Here is a 24,243-nt window from a genome sequence, read left to right on the forward strand (position 1 = left end):
GAGTCGACGATGTTACATCGATCTGATCCGCATATAACACACACACAAGTAGAACTACCATAATACGTCATCATCCATCTTGCTTTCCTTACAGTGCCCACTGTCTGTGAGGTGCTTTCTCTTGGGTGTTTACGAAAGAGGAAAAAACGGCTCGCTGATTGTCTCTTTTCTTCTGGCTCTGCAACAACACAATGCGAGCAAAACAACAAAAATAAGAAAAAAAAAACCTATAGCACAAATAAACACACGGTTGTATAGAGAGAGATAGACCTTACACGCTCCGATGCGGGCATCTCAAGAGATGGGAGGGGGGATGATGGTCATTCGTGTGGCTCCATATAATCTTTTGCTCCATTTTCTCTGTGTGTCAGTCCTTGCATTTTCTTTTGTTTTGTCTTTTGTGCTGGTATTGCGCTCGATTTTATAACTTGCGCTGTCGTTAAACATTTGAATCGTTCAAGCTGATCGGTTAGAAACAATAACAACAACAAAGAAAAGAGGTCGTGAATGTAACGAAATGCCGCATTTTCAAATGAAAAGTTTGGATGACGACAGTCGAGTTCTAATCGTCAATTTCCATTTCAAGAAAAAGAATGTCCTCAGCGTCGTATAAAACAGTGGAACCATTTGCATACCAACTGCTTGCTTATTAATACTTCAATAAAAATTCTTCCTCAAAGCCTCTTGATGCCAAAGATTTGAAGGATTCATTTTGTCTTTATTATCGTACGACTCGAAAGCCTCGATGAAGAATTCCTGATGAACGTTATCGTCAAATGGGAAATCGTTACGAATTTTTACGACCGGAGAAGGGGATAAAGAGATTATGACGCAACATGAAAATGCAGTATACTTTGCAGCCGTTACAAGACCAGAGGATTGATCGATGCATCCGTGCGAATGCACTTTACATTGTTTGGCAGAAAAAGAACGAGAGTCACGTTCGCCTTTCGAATATAGAAATACACCTTAGGGATTGATTGTATCACGCCGGTTGCGACTCAACAATGAGGATTCTCGGCTGTTTAAAGCATACGATGATGCGACAAACTGACTACCTAACAAGTTATTAACTCCTATACATACAACGCGTTTGAAATGAGAGAGAGAGAGAGACAGAGGGCCACTATTTTGATTGTCATGTGTAGATCTATTTTGTTGTAACATGTACGGCGGTCTACTTTGTCGCGAAATTGGATTGTTACTAACTTGTAGTTTATATTATGCCAAAGGCACAAAAAGAAAATTGGCATGAAGTCGCTTTTCAAAAAAACGCAGTACATCTAAATGTAACTAAATTTCTTGAAAAACCAAAGGGGAAAAGACAAACATTTTTTCATTTCCGAGTGGCTGATGGCCTTGTGCCAAACGCGAAAAAGTCCCTACTATGCATAGAGTTTATTTGTATTTAGACGTGCACCATGTATATGTACATAATCAATCACTATGGCAATCGAATGACGTTCTGTTCGGCAAAAGGCAAGGCCACACACGCTGCATTGCTCTTGTTGTTTGACTTGCACGCCACGCAATAAAGTTTTCTTCTAAAGTCGTTACATGCTGCGCGCTAAAGTTGTCCGTATAGACGTACAAAACAACATGCACTACACACGAAGGTAATGGATCATAACGCTATGCAACATTTTCATGACCACATATCGCCATTTATTTAAAAAATATTCATCTAAAGTCTAACGACTCTGTGTTTGTGTGTGTCATGCTGTCTGCCAAGAGAAGATGACCCACCGAGAAAGATCGACAAGACCAAGGAGGATAGGTTGTCGAGTGGGTAAAGATGCAAAGCCGCAATGCAGTTCGCTCGAGTCCAGCCCAGCCAACTCTCCACTTAACGTTGATTATCTTGACTGTTGGTCTTTAAACTTCTTGATTGGCAATTCCTCTCCGGTTGGAGTGTGTATAATTCTTACACCACACAATGTCGGTGGTATAGACTTCAGGCTTTAATGCAGCTATTGACCTAAAGTTTATACCACGTCTACCATTAGTGAAGATGCAGTTGGCCGGTTTAAAAAGAACGGGCTTAGTCGTTTCAAATTATATTTTTCTGGTTCATAAAAAGAATAACCAACGGTAGCAGCGACATTGTCCCAATAAAATATTTTTAAAAACAAAACAATATTTCATTCTCTTTTTTTCCGGTCTGTGTAACAATTTTTACAGCTAAAAGAAAAAAAGAAAAAAAGCACTGCACAAGGCTGTGTTTATGCTGATATGCATGCTTCGTTACATTGTCGCCTACTGCTTAGCTGCTGCCCTGTCTATATGGGCTTTGCGTGATAAAACTTTTCAATACGTCTCCCTCTGGCCCGTTAAACTTTAGAGCTCCATCAAATAACGCGCTATACGTGAACAACAAAGATCAAAGAAGAAATGCAACATTTTTGTTTGGTCGACCGTTGTGCGGGAGAGTGGATATATAGGGTGCCAATGTCGGGGAGTGTCTTGAACAATCATAGATGCCTGTCGTACGTTAGTGTATGTACATTGTGTACTGGTGGTTGATACTGTGTCATTTTTTTTCACGAAGCTGTACAAGTGGAATGACGGTGATGTGTTCGCTTGGCTAGAGATCCGTTTTGTACACAGATATCCGACATAAATGTATAGTCGTCACGTAGACGCAGTGCGTGCGATGTGTGCGCGGTAACCCTACAATAGCTATGTTTGGTGATCCCTAAATGAAAGAACGAGGAACAAGATCAATCTAGAGGAATAAATGCTGTTTTTCCATCGACAGAGTTAAACATTTTTTTTGGAGTTATACGTATAAAGCACGTGGATGATGCCATCAGAGGATGTCTCCCCATGTTGGGGTGTCGGGGTAAATCAATCGAATCGGAAGAGTTTTCGCAATTTTCCGCCATCACTTGGGAAAGTATCAGAAACGCAACAGCCGGGGGGTTCTGGCTGGAGCAAGGCTTTTTTTTCTAGATCCAACGTTTTATCTATAGCTCGTCGATTCTATATTTCATATGCCATCCTTCAGACGGAAGGAGACAGGCAAAGAAACTGATCATTATGTTTCTTTATCGTGATCGCGTTACACGTCGATCAGTTTACCAGGCAACGGAATGTTCGATGCCGTTGCAATTGGAACACAACCACGGATCAATTCAATTGCCAAACATGAAGTTTAAGTATAAGGCAAGGTGTTTGCAAAGCTGTAAAGCGCTATTTAACGTAACGATATACCGTCTGCTCGGATTTCTATTTTCATTGGGTTGAATTTGACAAAGAAGAATGGGCTCCAAATGAATCTGAAAATCAAGGTGAAAAGGATTGAGGGCACAGGCGTCACAAGACCCTGAAGGAAAAAGGGCGTTTTTCGTTACACATGTAAACGTTGCCGGTTTGCAATTGCCAGTAGATTACGAAGCGCCCACCGTCAAGACGTCACATCGTAATGTCAATGAAAACTGCAAGAGGGTGTAAACACCTAACACCTGAACACACTCGAATTTCTTTTTTCTTTTTGAGAATCGATTTAAAAAAGAACTGAAAAACGATATTCCCCTGCCTAATTGGTAAACGACGTCAGATCGTTACGCCTTCACACTTTGTGCGATATCTATTCGAAGAAAACCTCTTGTTTGAATACATTGGACGAGTTGTGCGAATGACGATGTAACCGAGAGTTAGTTCTTCGTTAGAAGAAAACACATCATTAATTTGACTTGCTTATCTGCCGTGTAATTCACTAATGAACGTCAGTTGTCTGAAACTTGTCCTGGTACAAAATGTTTGTCTCCTCTGACGCTGAAATATTCGTGGAAATCTTTTTTTTTTTCTTCTTCGTTTTTCGTTACTCGTCTCAAACGGTGTAGACAATAAAGTCAATGGACGACTTGCTATTCGTCAAAAAAAAAAAAAAGAACGCCCTTGTTATACGTCGCAGCGTTTACATTTCGAATAAGCCAACTAAGAGATATGTATTCATTCCCTTTAAGTGTGTAAAAACGATTGCGACGCAGTGTAGCTTCCAATGATTGTTATATTTTGTATACTAAGACTTGGCAAAGTGCTGATGCGGCTATGTCCTTAACTAGAGAGAGTAGAAGCGATGATGGAAAAGCATAAAAAAAAAATTCCAACTATACAGAGCAGTAGATCAAAACGTATCATTTCAAGTAGCCGTCACTGACGTCAGTTACACGTTGTACATACATGCATCAGTGCTAAAGTTACAATAAGCCCCAATATATTATACCGTCCGGGAGTCTCGTGCTGCAGCGCTCTCGTCCTTGTTGTACTGTGTGTATGTGTGTATACAGTTCCATTGGGACGAACTCTCCACGACCCACCCATTTTAAATGACATGTACAGTAGCACGTTGCCTGTCTGGTATATATATATATATAGTCTATTCGCTGAACGTTGGAAGGTGAACATCAGCAGCGCCCTAGCGATCTTTGGCTTTCCATTACATCGTCTATTCTTTATAGGAAACGACAAGCTTGCCCTGGAATACTTGATTCACAGCAGTTATATACACGGCACGTTTTACCATCAGAAACACGGATTTATAAGTCTCCTTATGGACCCCGCCGCTACACAGGCATAATAAATCCGCTAGGGGGGATTTAAAGAAAAACGACGAGGCTGTAAAAAAGAAAAGAATAGAGGTGAGTACACGTTAAGATGACGAACGAGATGAAAAGACAAACGAAAAAGACCATGTATTGAATAACAGATACGCACATAAGCCAAAATGTGGGTCACATTTAGAAATGAAGAAACCAAAAAAAAAACAAAAAAACAAGGCAATTGCTGACCATGCGACTGCCAATTGAAACCGTCAACCAGTTTTCCCGGTGGTACCAGAGAAGGAACAATACTGATGATAACAAAAAAACGCCCGAATATTTCAAACATAAAGCGATGTAGGTCCAAATAATAATCATAACATTATGGGAGAAGCGCAGTGGAATAGCATCAACGGTTTAACGCAATTCGTTATTTCCATCGTGAAACGAAGCTTTTGAATTTCGCGCACATCGGTTATTGGCAAATCAATTTCCAAATTTCTTTGTGACGACAACAAAGAATAATATATAAAGGAACTAATAAAAATACTTTAAAAAAGGAAAAAGAAAAAGAGAGGGAAAGAATAAGGACAATATCGTGCCATCTTGGCGGCAGCGGAAGCGAACTCGTCGAGTTCAATCAAGTTACGCCATCTAATATGCTGATGGATGAAGACGAGCTTTCGGCAACTTTAATCACAAATCGAAAGCTGCTGCACGGCAAATGATGTTGCTGATGCACAATCTTCTTTTTCTCTATTTTCTTCTTCCCTTTTTTTTCTTTTATCATCGTGTCTCTTCATTTTAAGATATAAATAGGAAGAGAGGGAATCGTTGGCTCGATACGAGCTCCAGCTATTCCCTCGCATAAGATGCTGGCTTTAACTATCCGTATCCTTTTTTTGTTGTCTCTCATCGTCATAGCTGCTCAACTCATCAGTCTTCTGATGATGCTCTCTATGCAGCCATTGTCTTGTCTCTCACACGTTTGTGTGAGCCCAGGAAACAAGCAAAAGAAATGGAGAATACACTTCAATGTGGAGGGCGTGTTACAATCAAAAATTCATAGAGAATAATCAAGTGCCGAGAGGAACTGTATAGAAAAACATAGCTTTTTTTTTACTTGCGTCCATACAAACCCTTAGCGGCTATTCACCGTCATTTGTTGCTCTTTGCCAAACAATAAGAAAGTTCAAAATAAATAAAGATATGGTGTCAACTATTCACAGACGCTCGTAACTCGACAAGTTTCGTTTTGATCGCTGTCGTTCGTTGCGCGTTTAACAATTTGCGAGGATGCAGATTTGACGCAGCAGGCCATCATCCTAAAATTCGCTTTCTTTAAAAATTGGTGGCCTTTTTTTTATATTACTATTCCATTTCCAACTTCTTGGCGTCGTCTTGACAACCCGGTTCCTTGACGCTTCTTCCGGGAAAGCATGCGTCACTCGAGTGAAATGGAATCAGTCAAAGGCGATGCGAATACGAAAAAAGGAGGGCACACATTGTTAACAACTTGTACAAAATGGTCAGGGCTGCGGCAAGACACACGCCAACGAACTTGCCTTCTCTATACATATCTATCCTTTTTTTTTTTTTCAAAAAGATTTTCTTTCTTTTTATATTTTGCTTCTCCCTGCATACGCGGCATTAAACAGCCAATGGGAAACGAGTTGGAGCGGGGGGTATCCTATATGTAAAGAAAGAAATGCTCGTACAATATGCATGAACGGTTCTCTTCAAGCGGTCCCTTATTCCCGATGCAACAAAAAGAAAACATTTAAAGACTACAAAAGTTGTCGACCTTTTTTTTTCGTGTTTTATTGGGAAAATCCATTTCGTTTTCTACTCTTAGGGGACAGCATAATAGACCTTGACTTTATTGGCTCCTCTTTTTTTTTTTAAATATTATTCCACCCTCTTTTCTTTCAACAAAAAAGAAACGGCTGCTCATCATTATCCATTTGATTCTATTGGCCCATCTAAGCCTCAATTGCGTATGCTAGTTAAGTAGCCTTCTTTCGGAAACCGTAAGCCTGTTAAACGCCATGCTATGATGTGCCGGATGAAACGGATACGACCCAATCTGCACAATAAGTCAACTTTTTTTTTGTACCTACCATATGTATGTAAAATGGAGGGAACGGATGAATGCAGTTCACGCACAGATAAACTATTGACTGTCAAAATAGGTAGGGGGGTTTCCTCCGTGTCTCGCTAGCCGTGGTATTTGCATCCGCAATTAGGCAGGAGCAAATCGGAACGTTGGTTAATGAAATGGGAGGGAGGGGATTGTTATCTTTTGAAGATGCGCAAGGTGGTCCATCACCAGATGAAAAAGAGAGCAACAGGATTTTAAAGCTACTTGGCAAGGATGTGTACGGCAGCAGTTTCAAACAGGTCCGAGGGATCCGAAAATCATTTGTCCTTGTGACAGGTAGAGAGAAATGACGATGACGACAATGACAAGAACGACGAGGCAAAGCAGAAGGAGAAGGCAACAGCAGACTCGACGACGTAGTTTATGGCTATCAGAGCGACGTTGAAGCAGAGCCTCTTCGACGCCATCCAGAGTGAAATCCACGCACATGGACCTTTCCTATTTACAATTCATTGAAGGAAACACATAAATAAAGATTAATGAATATACAGGTATCATAAAACAGAACTGACATTGTATCATGGGCGCATCGAAACCTCCCCCCAAAAGCTCAGCACGCACGTTCAACTGTTCCGCCAGCTTGAAATTTACCATAGGAGAAGGTTCACCAGTTGAGACGCGAGGCTATTTGCATTATTGCTGACAAAATTTGAGCTATATTGATTATACACATCAGTACAAGTCAACTGTCTCTCTTTGTCTGTGTGTGTGTGTGGCTCTCGATCTAATTCTATATGCGGAGCTGGAGCAGCTTAGAGTCAACGTACGCTGTCCAGGGTTACACCCACCGCCCATCACCTTATACTTATTTATGTATAAGTCAGTAGAAAGCCCAGAGAAATAAGAGCTTTGAGCTTAAGGCACAACAACGTATAGAACTGCAGTGGCTGGGGGCCAAAGCTATAATCCGATCGAACAGCAAGAGCGAGGACAGCGCCTGAGTAGGTAATTTGGAGCTTCAACTTTGATTGCAGATGCGTGTTCTGATAACACGGGCCAGCCATACTGATGGCTTCAGCTAACAGAGTATGGCACCTCTGCTTTCCTCTTCTTATTGGACAGTATTTATTTATTCAATCTTTCTTTATTAACTAAACGTCATTTTATTTGAGATGTGGCGATTTACGACGTTCATTTGATTTCATTTGAATTCAATAGAATCTCCACGAAGTTATACGAAAAGAGTAGCCCGGATACTTGAGCGATGCAATGACTGATCCACTACACCATATCGCAAAAGTCTAGCGTAGATTTAACTCAAGTTGACATCACCTAGATGGTTTGCGCCAAGATTTGCGAGATTGTTTGAGTCAGCGTGACGGGCATCACGTGAATCTGACCGTTCCATAGAATAGGATAAGACAGCAAAGGCAGGGTGACCATAAGGGAACAAGACGTCACATCCTGTTGATTTTGAAACTTCATTTTTTTTTTTTTTCATTTCTTTGTCCCCACACGAGCGTTATGGAAGAAGGAAAAGTCGGCTTCCCAGATGGCCATTCATCGAATAGCAGTCATTCAGGGGAATCAAGTTTTACAGGTCGATAAACAAGTCGTGCAAAACACAAAGTTTCAGAAGGCGGCGGCCAGTGATGATTCATAGATGGAATCGACAGATGCTATAACTTTGGATGAGGCGAACAATGAAATAAACAGAGCATACTCTTCCGCCATATATTTTTTCTATCGTGTTTCTTTTTTGCCTTGACTGTGTGCACATCAGACGCCGGAAACGGACATCAGACACTACGCAGAGTCACAAAAAGTTGAAGGCGACTTGATAAGTTGATTGCAAGAGCGCGTTTCTTATGATTTCTGACGCTTTTTTTTTCGTATATTTTTTGGTTCCATCTTCGCGGAAACACGGGACGTAAGGGGGTCGTGAACGAAATCACGCAAGCAACAACTGAAAATGACAAAAAAAAAGGGGGAGAAGGGGAAGATTTTCTCAAGCGAATCGGCTCAAAGTCGCACGACGTTGCGATGCGTGGCCGCACCGGCCGCTGCGCTTCATCCGACCAGAACGGACATCGTCAGAGTTTTAAAATAATGGAATATAAAAAGAGCTTTTCTGCTGGCGTTGAGCTACGAAAAAATCGAGTGACGCAAACAACGGTGTCAATGTGCGCACCTCACTCATGAGGAACCAAGGACGACTATGGCTGGCAATGGACGTCATAACCAAAACTTACTCACATCATTTCTTTTTTTTTTTTCACAACATCTGCTCTGCTGGGAATCGGCTTGTCTCGAATTTTTCTTTTTTCTGCTCGATATAATCATTTTTTTTTTTTGCTGCTTCCCAGGTTTGTACGGCCTTCGATTTATCATTCAATGAAATTCTAGTTGAATTCTTCTTGACAATGGCAATTTTCAATTCTGTGCTCCGACATGAGGTGACGCTAAGTAATGGCAATTAGGGCACACTATACTTTGAACTCGTTTTCGATTTGAAAAAGAACGAAGAGAGCGAGACAAGAAAACGGTCGTTGAGTACAGGGCTGTGTAACTGTGCGTGTCTTCACAATTCACGGTCACCAATGAATTAAAATTGGACGGGAGAAATATGCGGATGGAAGTAAAAATTAGGGTTCCCGAAAAAAACCTCAAAGGTCCGCCTTCCGTGTCCGGCCTGCGGTCAAACTCAACAACTCCACACGGTTCTCTTATTCTTTACTTAGGGACGCATGGCTAACTACGCCAACACCTGTCTATGCTGTTTCGCTTTATTATTTCTTTTGTTCTCGTATTTTTTTCCTATTTATTTTATTTTATTTTATTTTTTCATATTTTCGTAGTGGTGGTAAAAAGTTTGTTTATTATATTCCGAGAAAACCAAACTTGCCTTTTTCCAAGACACTTCCGGCCAATCTTCCATTTTCCCTTTCGTTTCCCAATTTACCAACTGCTTGTATTTTAAAGGAAACAAAAGATAAATGTCGATTCCAGTCGGTTTCACTTTCACCCAACTCACCACTTTTCCAACGTCACTTTCCCTTCTTTCCATCGTATGCTGTTGACTATTCTAAAGCAAAAAGAAATGACGGAAGCGTAAAAATAAAAAAATAAACTAATATCGCACGCGAGACAATGTCTCCATTGCAAAACGTTGAAAGTCTTTCCTTCGAAAAAAAAAAAAAAAAAAGAAAACTGAAAGTGGAAAGGTGACGAAGACCTCCTATCACATTCGAATCGATGGTCGCCTACACACAACAGGCAATCACGTTCTACACAAACACGAAATCCTATGGCTTTTCTTATTCTAAGCGAAAAGACGCGAGCTACTGTGGATGAAGAAAGAGGCTCCTTTCATCGCAATAATAAGTGCAATCAAAGTTAAAAATAGTCTTCCGATTATTTTGTAAACATCTTTCGCAACAACAACCGAATCATTATTTCGTGCCATCAGCGGGACAAACGCGAAGGGGAAAATAGCTGCAGAGTAGTGTTGAGTAAACATGACACTAAAGCGGATAAGATGAAGGGTGCGATGAAGTGAAGCCGAGCATAACCGATTTTCAGCTATAGTGCTCTGCAAAGTGTCACTACCCCGTTTACCCCAAACAGAAAAAAAAAAGGAACCGGAGAGACGAGGGAGAAAATCGGGACCGAATAAAAAAGAAAAAGGGAAAAGAAATAGGACAAAAGCAAAGGAAAGATTAAGAGATGGGAGAACAAACGACACGATAACTCGACGTCTGGCTGATGTCAGGACTATATGACACCTCGTTATAACCGTAGTGAACGCAGTTATGAAATAATAGGCAGAACACATTGCGAGAGCTTGTCCCCAGCGGAAGATGTTTTGCTTCCACCATAGTTAAAGAAGTGGGTGCAGATAATAATAGGACAGCCGGGATGAGGAACAAGGCGAATAGTACAAGAGCGCAATTGTATATCTAAGAAAAAAAAAAGGAAAAAAAAAAAATAAAGAAATAAAAGAAAACGAGAGCAGATAAAACGAGGCAAAGAAGATGAGTGAGATGTTGGCTGGCTGGCGTACCAATTAGAGCGAGTGAGCGCTGAGAATCCGAAGATTTAGTCGATCGTAACACAACCCGAGAGGCGTCGAGTAATTCATCAACTGCGATTGTGTTATCATCTTGTGCCGTTTATTAAATGGAACGAGGTTCGACGGCTGGATATAAAATATATATAAAAAAAAAAATAAAATAAACGACATCAAAAGATGGGAAGGAAGAAAAGAAAAAGAGATAGCGCGCTGAAATTGATCGATGGCCAACGGCTTTTGTGCTTTGCAACAACAACCGGACGGCGTGAAAAAAAAAAACTCATCTTCCCGAGTAGTTCTCAGGAAAAGAAAAATAAAAACTAAAAAAAAAAAAGAATATCCTGTATCAAAGTTCACATGCCTGTGAAGAGCAATTCAATCTGCAATATCTTCCTATATCTATCTTTTTTTTTTTCAAAAATGTATTTTCATCCCTTCGCTACTGTTTGAATCTCTTTCAAAACGCAACAAGAGATAGGCTTCATAAGAGATGACGGACGAACAGAAGGGGAAAAAAAATAGGATCATTTGGCCATTCTCATGGCCCGTGGCCACCTTACAAAGGACCCATCCTCGGGTCCGACAAAACCTCAAGAAAAATCAATCCATTCGCTAGTTGGTTCGATCCATTCGCCAGTCGGTCGATGCTGGACGTGTCGTGCAGAAAAAGAAAAAGAAAAAAAAAAACATCGATAAGATGCCATAATAGGATACGGTGCCTCGAACACACGTAAAAAAAGATTTGGCCGCGAGAAGCCACGCCTTTTTATTGTTATGAAAGCGGATGGGAAATAGGGTACGGTCGGACGCAGATGGCCAGTGAGTATAGTGGCAATGAAACTGAGCCAAAAATATCATAGCAAAATGGCGACGACAGACGGGGACGAGTGAGAAAATTGACAGTCTGAACTCGTCACTTACTTGGCAGGCTGCGCCGTAATTCGGATGCAATTGTAAATTGTTGTAAGGATCCAATCGGATCGCGGCCGACGGTCGACCCGTCGCAGAAGAGCTCGCTTTCGTGGCCTCTTGCTGATGATAATGCTCCCATGTGGACACTTTCTCCGCTCCGTCCTTGGCACTGCACAAACGTTAAAGGAAAACACACAACAAAAGAAAAGAATTGTAAGTGAAAAAGGGATTGTGAGAGGGATGACAGACGGCCAGAAGAAGATGAGATATTATCCAATCAATGATAGTAAGGCTATAAGGGTCAAAACAATCTTTCAAGAACGGGCTATAATTACTTGCGATTGTAGTTGTCTAATTGCGCTTGCAGATTGTACGAGTAATAGCCGACCAGGCGACCTGAACGTGCATCTACGCCCGCGTTGACCGACGAGGCCGACTGCTGCTGCTGGTAGCGGTGCGGTAAGTAATGCGGATTGAGCTTTAACTCTTCGATAATGTCCGGACAATGATTGGACGTCTTGTGATTATCGCTGGTGGTGCTCCCAGATATGCTTCCGACGCTGCTATTCGCACTTGCAGTGGAGATGCTCGATTTGGTGGACTGCTCATTGTCCACCGTGTCGGCCGAGAACGTGACCCGCCTCGATCCGGACGAACGAGACGACGAATTAGAAAGTCGGTCGTGTTCAAATGGATCGCCGTAGCTCGTCTGATGAGACGGCATACACATCCGGTTGGGTGTCACTGCAACAAGGACTTCATTATCGTTGGTAGTCGCCTCTTCAGTGATTGTCGTTGGGTGATACATGCCAGCCAAGTAGGAGAAAGGCGATGCACCAGGGCAATAAAGCTCGCCGCCATTGATTCGTCTGTCGTTGATCGTCATCTGCGGCTGCTTATTGCCAACTGAAAAATTGACGTCGCCATTCTCGGGCACGTAAACCTGATCCAGTCTGCGGTTAAAAAATGGATCGTCGTCATCGCTTTCGGTTAACAATTGCGAACGCGAACTCTTGTCCCAGCGTTCCTTCATCATCGAAATGCGCCGCGCGATCGAACTGCCGATCGTGGCCGACTCGTCCTCATTTTTGCTGGCCGGGCTAGCCGGATAGGAAACGTAGACTTCGGGCGTTGATCCGCTGCACGATGTGGATGCGTCGCTATTTTTACTGAGGGCGCGTGACACGGTGGCCACCACCCGACTTTGGCTGATTGTCTGACTAAGTTGGCGAATTTCAGATAACTCGGCTGGCGTCATCTTTTGATTGCGGCAAAGGTCTTCTTTATTGTATTGCTGTCTGTTTGCATGGGCTGAATCTGAAGCCGAATCGTCTGTCGATTGGCCGTCATAGCTTGTCATGACGAGAAGCGAGTGAGTGACGATCGAATCAAGGCCGCCGCGATCTTCGTCGTCAGCAAAGGCCACTCGGCCATCGGCGTGATCGTCAGTTTGCGGAGCGATCAAAATTTTCGTCACGTAGTTCTCGTTTTGTTGCACGATTGCAGAGGTGGCAGCTTTGCAGCCACGACGTCCAGCAATGGCCGCACTCTTGGACGGCCACACAGGATGTGGTATAGTCCTGTGAGAAGTGGACGGATGATCGTTGCTGATGTGCGCGTGTTCATCATCCTCGTCCCACTCGTCGACAACGGCGATCGGTCTCTGCTTGGACGCTTCATCAGTTCCGGTGCTGTTCGGCTTGTTGGCACCCGCCACCGATGGCATGTGAATTCTGGTTACATAGAGCGAGTCTTGATGCACCAGATTAGCTTTTCCGATCCGTCGCGGTATCAATCCGGCAGCTGCGACGCCATCGGCCGTTGTCGCTTTCTTGGACGGCGGCGATCGATCCAGTCGCGGCCCTAACACGAACTGACGTCGGTAATCACTGGCGGGACTCGACTCGACTAAGTGTTGCTGGTAGTGACGACGTTGATTGTCGACCTGATAATGCTGTCCTTGTTGGCTACTCGGGTTGACTTGATGTTTGTGATTGGGCGCGTTGGTGCCGTTTGGCCGACGTTTGTCCGCATCGACAGCGCTTTCGTAACCCGACGAGCTGGGCGTTTGGCATTGTTCGCTCCGGTTTGACGAACGACTGTCATCCATCAGCCGCTTCTCACCTTCGGTTAACTTAATCATCATCACGTCTTTTGGTGAGTCGACAAATAACGGGTTCATCCTGTAACACAACGGCCTGCTCATTATCTAGGCTTCTGAAAAATAAACTGATTTTCCCCCTCTCTAACGGACATCAGGTCCTATTCGAATTGGCGTTTATCAACACGCACGCCAACACGGACTCTGGCGTGGTGGCGATCGATAGCCAACGCCCGACAAAACACAGAGACACATAGTCTCTTAAATGTATAACAAACACTAGTTATATACTTATACTTATTGCGATGCGCTTGAGTATTGCATTACCTGGTAACCGAGTAGATTTGCTCCGGTTCAGATTGTCGTCTCAGCGCTGCCGATTTCCAAGTCCTTTTCGTATCCAAGAGGATGGTGTTGACGTTAAGGGTCGCCAGGGGATCGTCTGTAAGCCAAGGAAGTGGGCTATTGTCAATGGTATTCGATGTCTTATTAGACCTAGACGGAGACACAGTCGGGGGATTGTTCCCCTTTGGTGCTGCAATCCACTTGAGCATGGCGTCCGTCCTTTGATGACTGTCGACTCACAACGGCAGGGTTGAAACCCTACGGTGAGAAAAAACAAAAAGTGGTTTTCTTAAATCAATTTGGAATCAAAGAAGAAGAAACCAAACAATGAAGGGCGTTGTGTTCTTCTGTCGGAACATAATAGAAAGTTAAAAGCAATACACACAACCAAAATCGAGAATTGAATTACGAGTGGTTGGTTGATGCAAAAACGCGAGAGTTGTGTTGGCCCGTTTGTGCAGCAGCGCGGTGTTTTAAAGAAAAACAGCTAAACTGATGACATTCTTACAATGTTTGGTCATCTTGTGCCACTCTGGTGTGCAAAGAATCAAGTGAAAAGAGGTTTGTCGTGAATGTTTCGTTTATCCGGCGTAAAGTCAAGATTGTAGACCCTTTCAAGGGTTAGCAAGCAACAGCTCTTGAGTAAAAGTGGGCCTCGTAAACAAGCACGTTCGATACGTTGGTCTGTAATTTCTTTTTTATTATTAACTAAGATACTTCCGCGTTGCATATGTTGATTCTAAGAGATAATAGTTCGGCATATTTCGAATAGATCCGGAATTAGAATATGCCTATTATTAGATCGGGTTCCAATCTCCTTACGAGGAAAACTATTCTTGCAGTCGGATAGCCTTTAACGCATATGCAACGCACATTCACAACACGAAAGTTGAGTGGTATGGGGAAATTCCCACGTCCACTACTCCTCTTCTTTCTATACATATATACACTATACGTTATAGGTTTATTTGAGAAAAGAAGATGAACAGGATTGTGGCATTCCTTGATTCCATTCGATGGAATAAACTGTATAGTAGACTTGGCCCGGATGCAAGCCAATCACTACAACAAGTCCGGAAACGTCATTGGTCGGGGAATGGCAGCAACTACGTGACTCCCAATTGGAATTCCTCGCCAACAGAGACACACGATATGTATCTACATGAATAGAGTTCAGCTGCGAGATGACAGCGAGAGAGAAAATGCCGCCTGTACATTCCTTATTAAGACATCGTTGAGAAACGTCGAACAACGCGATTGAATTTCTAGCGATTCTCATTTCGTTTTATATAATGCCCGACGTGTATGGCAGCAGGGGGAAACATAAACCCTCTACACGCTCATTCTTTTCGCATGATTGCATTCCGATTGGACGGTGAAATGATAAAGACGTGGAATTCGGTTCCCCGTCTCGCAGGCTGCGTTTCTATGGCCACTGGTTGATGTGTTGCCAAGTCTTGCATCAGCCAAGACGCTGAGAAGAGGCAACAGGCATTTTCAAAATCAATAGACCAGAACATTGGCCAACCATTGGACACATATAGAGAGCTAGAATTCACTTTCACGCAAGAGTTGCTTCGTCCTTCATCTACCGAACTATTTCCTTTTCTTTGTCGAGCATCTCGCTGTGTTGACGCCATCATCAACTGGCTGATAACATAATCAAGCCAGCTGCTACCTACACCCCCCACAACACACAGTACAGACGCTCAGTGATGATAGACAAAAGAGCGCTGTGTATTTTACATGGACGCGAATGGAACGAGGGCCGAAAAGGTGTGCAATGAGCGCACCTTTTGTTTTCCCCTGTAGGATGTGTGTGTACCAGCAGTCGGTCAAAGAAGAGGCACCCTTTTTCCAGCTGCTTCCTACACCCTAAGGCCATGCCTCTTGTTATAGTCGCCAACTTCACCTGTAGCTGTGCTGAGTATTATTAGTGTGTGCAGCCTGTCTGTCTAGGGTTAGAGTGTACACAATATAATATGCCTTGCTCGCTTCCTTTCTCTCACACCCTCTTTCTGTCCTCCCTGACCCATTCCACTGTTCTTCACATCGCTGGTAGTCGCCTTTCTTGTTACTTATTCTTAAAGTCGACCTACTTTTCTTCTTTCTTTTTCCCTTTCAATTGTGTTGTCTTCTTCAGTTTCATCCTAGAACTTGCCTTTCTCTTGTAGGACAAAAACTTACTTCCTCTAATTGTTTTTGCCTCAACTGTTTGTCATTTGTGACAGTCTCTTACGGCCGTCGACTGATTCTCTAGCAAACATAATCCGACACTCTAATCCGTGGAGCTCAAATATAAAATGATCTGATCACGATCGTGCTTAACGTCCCAGCTTGCTGAGTTTATCCAGCAAGTTTGTAGGGCTTACGTATGGCAGAGGTAGCAACAGCAAACTCTCGAATGTTCGTAGGTGGACACGTTACAGTGCGATAGGCTTTTCATTTACACGTTTCTCACGCGTGCTTTACGTCACTGTGTAGGTGTATGGTGTGTCATTGATTATGTTCGTTGTTAAGAAGCGCAGTTTCGACGGCTGGCAAATGCTAGTTTTAAGCAGTTCTCAACTAGGGCGACACCAAGGAGCCGTGAAAGGTAATATATGACGTGCACGGCAGACTCACCTTTCGTTTGTACGGAAAAAGAATGGCTACTGATCTAGTCTCGTACGCGAAAATTGTTTTTAATTCTATACGGTAAGTTTCACTGCCCTACATTGCCATCATTTCAGTTACTGTGTCATTCGGGACTGTATAGAGGTATCGCTAAACTATGAAACACAGCTGGCCGGGGATTGAATCAATAGCTGCTTTAACATGAGACGCAAATTGTTTAAATGTTTACAATTTTTTTTCGCTTTCTTTCTGCACCCTGTTGAAAACAAACCGGAAAAATTGGGACGAGTTCAGGTGGAATTTCAAAGCAAGAGTTTTTGTTGTTGTTATATGTTATAGGGGCGCAAACAAAAACAGGCCCAGATACAACGGGTTCGGCTCAAGAGAAAAGCACGCCGAATATGTCCAACCGGTAGCTTAGTGGATGGGTAATCACGCCGAAGAACAAAGACGCATCCCAAGCAAAAGTCCTTTGATGTCCTTTGTTGTACCAGTCGTGTTTACACTTGTTGTCCTTTTTTTTTTCTTTAAATTCCAAATGCCATTCTGGTATCAATTAATCAACATGTCTTCGCTTGGTTCCGCAATCCTGACTTACCGGAATGACATACACATCGGCTGTACGCCATTCCGGGTGCTTGCATCTTTTCAACGTCAACCTCTCACACAATTTTGGCTATGAAAATCACTTTGAACAAGACTTACCTTCATTCTCTACAGGGTATTTCCAATAAGGTATTGTAATAATCCAGGAACTTTGGTTAGTCGAACTATTTTGGAAGAAAAATCAGCCTAGGCAGCACGATATCGAAAGAAAATAATCCACCAGTGAGCGAACAAACAACTTCTGCTCGCACATCCAAATAAAACCCCCAATTATATAGCGGACATCACTGGGCCGGAAAAGCAGACTCCTGCGGCTATGTGGTAAGCGGAAGAAGGGGAGGGGGGTTGCGAGTTGTGTGTGCAGGCGAAACGTAGAGACCCGACTGATGTTGTCGACTATATTCACCCGGCTGGTTATAGAAGAAGAAATATATAAAGAACAAACGCACCACACCGGACTTTTTTTTTTTGAAAAGAAGTAAACAACAGAAAGAGAGGTGGCTACGTGATTGGTCAGCCCTTGGGTCCGGCCTTAAAGTCTTCCTCTAATATTCGTGGGCGGAACAGGTGGTTTTTTTTTTTTTGAGGAAGTTCTTCGTGGAAAGTAGGTTCCCTGCTGATGGTATTGTCTTTTTTTTTGTGTTCTGTTTCCCTTTTTCACCTTCCCTTTCCTTCACCCCCGCCCACCCCCATTTTTCTTCATATCGGAACGTGAGCGCGGCTCTTTTAGCAAATGAACACAATCAAGTTTTCCCATCTTTGTTGTACCGAGATATAAAACAAACGAATCGCAAAAAAAAATCAAAGTACATAATACAAGCGATTGTGTTTGCAATTAAATGGAGTGGAAAAACAATCTGATATTGGGCGGCTGATAGCAACAACTTTGATCCGGTACCTTGAGCAAAGGTGAACTTCATTATCTTTGACTTCCTTTCGCTTTTATTTGACGTCAGAAAATTAAAAAAAAAAATATCTCATTAAGTGGTCCTTAAAGTCTAAAGAGGATTTCAAGGAACTACTCCCTTGCTGTCTTTCTACCTTTCCACAAATGGTGGATAACTTTTTGGAATACGAGCCAAAAACTAAGGGAGAAAACGAACTCGGCTAAAGTTATACACAATTCACTGCATGAGTGACTATATAACACGATGTAGACAAAAGCAACTTGCCAACAAGCATTATATACACACCGACTATTCTACGAAAGATGGTTACTATGGTTTCTTTATTGTCCTAATCAGTTATCAGATCTGCGACGTTGTAAACGCTGTGAATCATCGTCAATGCTGAATACACTTTTGCTGCTGATCCATTGTCGATCGTTATCGTCTGTGCCGAGGTCCTTCCTGTTTGTTTGTTTGTGGTTCGCCTATAATAAACAATAACATCACACGAAGCTCGCCTTCCCCGTCAGTCTCTCACGCCAGGGAAGCATTTCTTTCTTTCGTTTTGAACAATCGTTTACGAATTTTTTTGCCTCAAATTCTTCCCGCGCCATCGTTTTTTTTTTCCTTCGGAAATGAACGAGTGGGGACGGTTAGACAAACGCGAGAACCAAGTCAAGAACGTCGTTTTCTGATTGTTTGGTCACTTTCAATTGTTCAAACGAAAGCGATGGCAACGCGTTTTTTTTCAAGGTGCATCTGAGTTTCGAGTGTTGCGGTTCGGCCGTTTGACACGTAAACAGATGACATTATGTGTTACCGCCTTTTTGTAGCCTAATGCTAATCGATTTGGCATCAGCCTCGGTGTAAAACTAAATCGTAATTCAAGGTCCCACGCACGCTACGTCGTCAAGTTTAAAAGAAAAATAAAAACCGCAAGAGCGGAGAGAAGCCCTTTTGGCGACGACGACTAGGTCGTCTGATTGTCCACTAACACACTTTTTTATTTGCAGATGAAACAAATATTGTGCTTCGTTCAGAGTTAATGGCGTATTGAAGACCTTCGTGGCCGACTCAATCGGCCTTACACAACAGTAGCCCGCGCTATTATGTGAGGCCAAAACATCCAAATAATTAATAAATATGTACATAGTGCAGCCCACAAACTTATTGTTCGCTTCAGTTATTGTCAGTTTAATGTTCTACGGTCTCTTTAGTGGGTTTCTTTTTCGGTTTGCGTTCCTTTGCTGGAGATGATCTAAATCTAATTGCTTCACGGATCTTAAGCTGTGACTCATTCGGTGTGTGATATTTTTTTTTAAATAAGGACTTTCATTAGATGCTTAACTGGGGTAAAAACAAGTAAAATCTTGAGTTGTGCAACTTCAAACTGAGGGCAGACATTAACGCTGGGCCACAAGCCTCCATCTAATGATAAGAAGTATTCATGTGTAACCATTGAACATGCAAATTTGCGGAAGTAAAAAGGAAAAGCAACAGCAACAAGATTGGCATATAATTGAACGAAAAATGTTCAGTTGCTCAGATCCGGGATAGAGGCAAATGAAATGACTCTGTCCTTCGACGCTTTAGTTATCCAATTAGAAAGTAAACGCGCAATGAGACCGAATAAATGATTTTTTTGTTATTGTGGCACTCATTGTTATTTCAAGTATTTAAAGCCAATCTATATACTAATACATCCGTATATATCGGGCTACCTTTTGTTTTTCCAACAATACAAACTCGCAATAAAAAAATGCCAATAAAACATTTGCTTTTCAATGCCGACGTTGTAAGCTGTTCTATATATTTTCGAACCCTAGAATGCATTGTGCTTGGCATTTGATAAAAGACGGCAGCTACTGGCGCCGATTGTTGCAATGAAATCGATGTATTATTCCTTTTTCTTTTGCGTATATTATTTATCTTTTACGCGCACGAACAATAACACGATGTACGTAACAGTCTGCCTTGTATCGCATGCGTAACAGCTGACTGATTTTACAGGGCAGGTGCAACTATAAGAATAGCTATGCATATGGCGGTGAAGGTGATCGGTCTTGCATGGTTGAAGGCCACCGTGGCGACTTCAGAATTTCTCCCCTTTCCTCCGATCTTCCTAAATAGTTTTGACAATCTAGTACACAAAGTTGCTATGTCTATATTATCTATGTCTACTGGATTGCACACATCCACAAGCTGTAACAGTATGGTACAGACATAGTTATGAATGGCATGATATGGGCATCGAATTTCAAATCAAATTTAAATTTCAGGTGACGAGCGTGTAAAAGAAAGAACGAATTTCGTTTCCTCCAAAGCATCAACATGATTAAAGATTTTGACTAACGTCGTCTCTATAGTCATGGCAGTGACTTGCATCCACTGCTAACAATTCTTTGCCAAAAAAAAAAGACATTTCTGAAGTTATAATTATACGCATTTCATTGTAATTCTACTAAAACCGAATTTATCTGCCAAAATCCTCAGGTCGTGACGGTACCGGTTTGCACGAGCTACAATGAAATTTTTGGATGGATGGGCTTTATCCTTTTTTTCTAGTCCAAAATTCTAATGACAAAAGGCCTGCTTTCATGTTTTGACTCGTTGTGAAACTTTCTTTAGTTAGATCTAACAAAATGCCTTTGATCCTTGAGCCAGAGTCCTTCCACCGCTGCTGTCGCGCAGGGATGCAAGCTTTACTTGACGCAATGGTTGAAAGCGAACGTCAGTCCGCGATCGCGCAATCGAAATCAATCGCCAAAGGGACAATCACAACTTTCAAGTTTCTCGTTGACACCAAAAATACATTTCCATTTGGAAAATGAAAATTTAGCGAACGGCTACAGCTAACAGCTTTCCAACCTATGTATGTAACACGTAGCTTATTTTCATTAGTTTCCTTGGCGAATTTTTTAATACCAGTGAGTCGTCACAAACCAACGGAAAAACAATTGTACAATTCGAACAAGGAACGATGCATAAAAAAATAGACAATTTAATTGAAATAGTTTCACTTTCACCCTCTCCCCGAGGCTCTTTTCTGTTTTCGTTTCCCATTACATAGCAAGAAAAGGTACAAATGACGAAGAAACTACTCTTGCGTAGCTAACTTGTGTCTAAAACTCCGCTGTGCTCGACCACAACGGGGAGAAAATGACAAAGTGATGAATACAAAACAAAAAGAAAAGCAACCATAGTTTCGTCTAAAAATGACGATCGGCCTGTTGCAACGAACCAGTTCTCTTTTGTAGAGTGCTCGCGCTGGCTATACCAGTTCATGCAACCTGTTGGAAAAGCAAATGCGAAAGCAGCTAGACGAACGACGACTTTACTTTGGTTAGCCTCTGTAAAGGCGAACGAAAACAGGGGTCTTTATCGGGTATGCCATCGTTCAATAAAACAATAGCAACAGCTCTAGGTGACGGAAACAACCGATATCGGTCCCAAAATCTGATTTCCCTTTCATGTTTTGAGGCGACAAAACTTTTCTTTTTCACAAAGATTAACATTTGTACTGTAAGAAGAAGGAGACTCCATAGGAAATTAGGACAGCTTACCTTAATGTTGACGTTGGAACATGTTGAACGTGAATCACATAGTTTTAGCGCATTGAATCGATGGAATCAAATAGCTCCGTGTTTGAGAAAGAGAAAGGGTCAATAATCCATGGACAAAGGTGTCTGTTTGCAGGATGGCACACTCAGTTGAAGGAGGAAAGTTCTGACTCTGCCATTTCAGTCGAACAGATCTCGAAGACTGGAAAACTATATATCGAAAGGCTAGCAAGGCAACTAGATCAAACAAGAATGTTGTTCAAGGTATCAAACCCTATCATGCATGCACTCTTGCACAGAGCTATAATAGTCAAGCACGATGAACGCCTAATGTTTTTCAAATGACCACAAAAAACAAACGACCCTGTACTACTACTGAATATACGATCCCAATGTCAACTATCGGCACTTTGCACACTAACGACATAGAAAAACGAGCGTTAAAACAAACTTATTCGACCGTTTCTCACTTGCAAAATGCCAAGTATTGGCGTGCATTCACAAAACTGATGGCAAGTCAACGAATTTGTTTAGCTTATCAATGGTGGTATATAGACTGCTAGGCAATCTGTCGAGCCAGGTGGTGCCGGAAACTAGTGCGTCTACAACCCGACTAAACAAACCTATGAGGGTTCAATGTAGGCTACGTGGGGAGCAAGCTGCCGTCACGGGCAGGTGATCCAGAGGTGTGTATACTTGTCTGCTATTCGACACCGACAAAACAGAATAACGAAAATCAACCTATCCGTTTCTTCCCATGGCACTGTCTCTTCCGGTAAGTCCGTACTCTATCCAGGTGGACAACAAACTGACAGAGAAAGAGAAACTTGATGGGCTTTGCTTATTATTCCTTGTCGTTTTCACTTTTTTTCGTGAATCTGTACCATTGGGTGGGTATCTCCATCACCCTGTATTGCGATTTTTTTTAAATAGCCATCCGCTGTGGATCATGCTGTGATGCTCAACGGATTCAAGGACGGACCACAAATGAAGGGGAAAACAAAAATAAAGAAAAGAACCAGTTTGGTCCGGTTGGATTCCTCTAGCATCTGCTATTCGCATTTCTTCACATTTATATGGCAAATAATATAGTCGATATAACATGACAAACGATACGAATAGCTCCTCATGGAGTCAGGACATTACCCAGGACAGAAGTGAAAGTTCTTTTTTTTCATGGGATTGTACTGGATTTCTGACATTCACTCTTGTCATTCGGGACTTTACTATGCGTGTCGTCACGTTTCTCTGGCGACCCTTGGCTTGGATCTCACAGTTTGATTTTGGGCTTACGTCATCCCAGACACTATAATTATCGTGACGCCATTAAGGCTATCACTGTGTACATAACACTGTGGGACATACTATAATGCAACACAAGTTTAACATTTTTAAAGTAACTTGCACATTAGGCAATGAACACCACAAACTTATCATGATGTCTTACTGTCTACACCGTTGCTCACGAAGATGGCAGAATTGTTTTTGATTACCTGACTTCTTATGACGTTAGGTTTTTGCATAGATATGAAAATTAATTTCTGTTTATCGTTTTATAAACGAAAAATAAAAGATTTCCTTGCGATCATAGGAAGCTATAACTGGAGACGCTTGCCACAAAAATTTTTAAAACTCGACTAAATAAGCCCGACTTGTCTTATTTTTTGCACGAATATTCAGTGTAATTAAAAAACGGCTAACTTGACAACCAACGAGTGGCTTTTTATGAATCAGCGTTAAATTTTGATTATATTGTGTGATTTTTATCGAATTCACCGAGATATCATTTTTGGCCGATTTTGACAAAAGTGGTAAGGTTATAGCCTTTGCACTTTTTCATTTTTGGCTAAATTTTAAATTTCGCTTAAAATACATGATTTCGATTCAGAATTGAATGCTTATCACGGAAATCAGATTTATTTTTAAATTAGCCTTATGGTTTTTTAATTAAACGTAAAAAACGAAGAGTCGGGCTTATTTAGTCGGGCTTATTTAGTCGGCCATATTTAGTCGGGCTTAAGATTTTTTTCTGCAAAAACTGACACTAATCAAATTGGTTGAATATCACAGGATATACTCAAAATTGAATGCTGATTCCGAGAAAATTGCTATTTTTTTCATTAAGTTAATCATTTTTAAAATACACCGAATATTTGGCACAACGCTAGCGCTGTAGCGTACTGGCATGCTGCAGCGTACTGGCGCGCTAGCATTGCGTGTATTTCAATGTACAACACTCGATGTATTTCAAAAACGATTAACTTAATGAAAATAATAGCAATTTTCCCGGAATCAGCATTCAATATTGAATTCAATTGAATATATATATAATCAATTGAATATATCCTGGGATATTCAACCAATTCCGATGGGTTCCACTTCCAGTTTTTGTAGAAAATTTTTTTAAGCCCGACTAAATAAGCCCGACTTTTCATTCGAGTGTAAGTAGAGAATTAACTAGAAGTCTGACCGGTAGATGGCGATAGCAGTCAAGCAGAA

General features: G+C 41.9%; 2 protein-coding genes across 3 annotated transcripts in view; both read right to left on the bottom strand.

The window, feature by feature from the left end:
* Window positions 1-19,573, bottom strand: part of LOC130692122 (dehydrogenase/reductase SDR family member 12-like) — a 70,439-nt gene extending 50,866 nt beyond the window's left edge. Inside the window, exon 1 of the mRNA XM_057515195.2 lies at window positions 19,569-19,573. The gene's annotated coding sequence lies outside the window, so the exon portion shown is untranslated. The remainder of the gene's footprint in view (window positions 1-19,568) is intronic.
* On the bottom strand, window positions 4,679-22,319 carry LOC130692103 (uncharacterized). Of its 2 annotated transcripts, none has more exons than XM_057515176.2 (5): window positions 21,748-22,319; window positions 14,058-14,333; window positions 11,965-13,812; window positions 11,639-11,798; window positions 4,679-7,143 (listed from the first exon to the last, which is right to left on the bottom strand). In XM_057515176.2, the coding sequence occupies exons 2-5, from the start codon at window positions 14,282-14,284 to the stop codon at window positions 6,937-6,939; spliced, it is 2,442 nt and encodes an 813-aa protein (XP_057371159.1). In that variant the 5' UTR covers window positions 14,285-14,333; window positions 21,748-22,319; the 3' UTR covers window positions 4,679-6,936. The 2 variants fall into 2 exon arrangements, with proteins under 2 accessions (XP_057371159.1, XP_057371160.1); XM_057515177.2 differs by lacking the exon at window positions 21,748-22,319 and adding an exon at window positions 17,397-17,686.
* Between the last annotated feature and the right edge of the window lie 1,924 nt (window positions 22,320-24,243).

The sequence above is a fragment of the Daphnia carinata genome, chromosome 1, assembly GCF_022539665.2.
Source record: "Daphnia carinata strain CSIRO-1 chromosome 1, CSIRO_AGI_Dcar_HiC_V3, whole genome shotgun sequence".
Lineage (NCBI taxonomy): Eukaryota > Metazoa > Arthropoda > Branchiopoda > Diplostraca > Daphniidae > Daphnia > Daphnia carinata.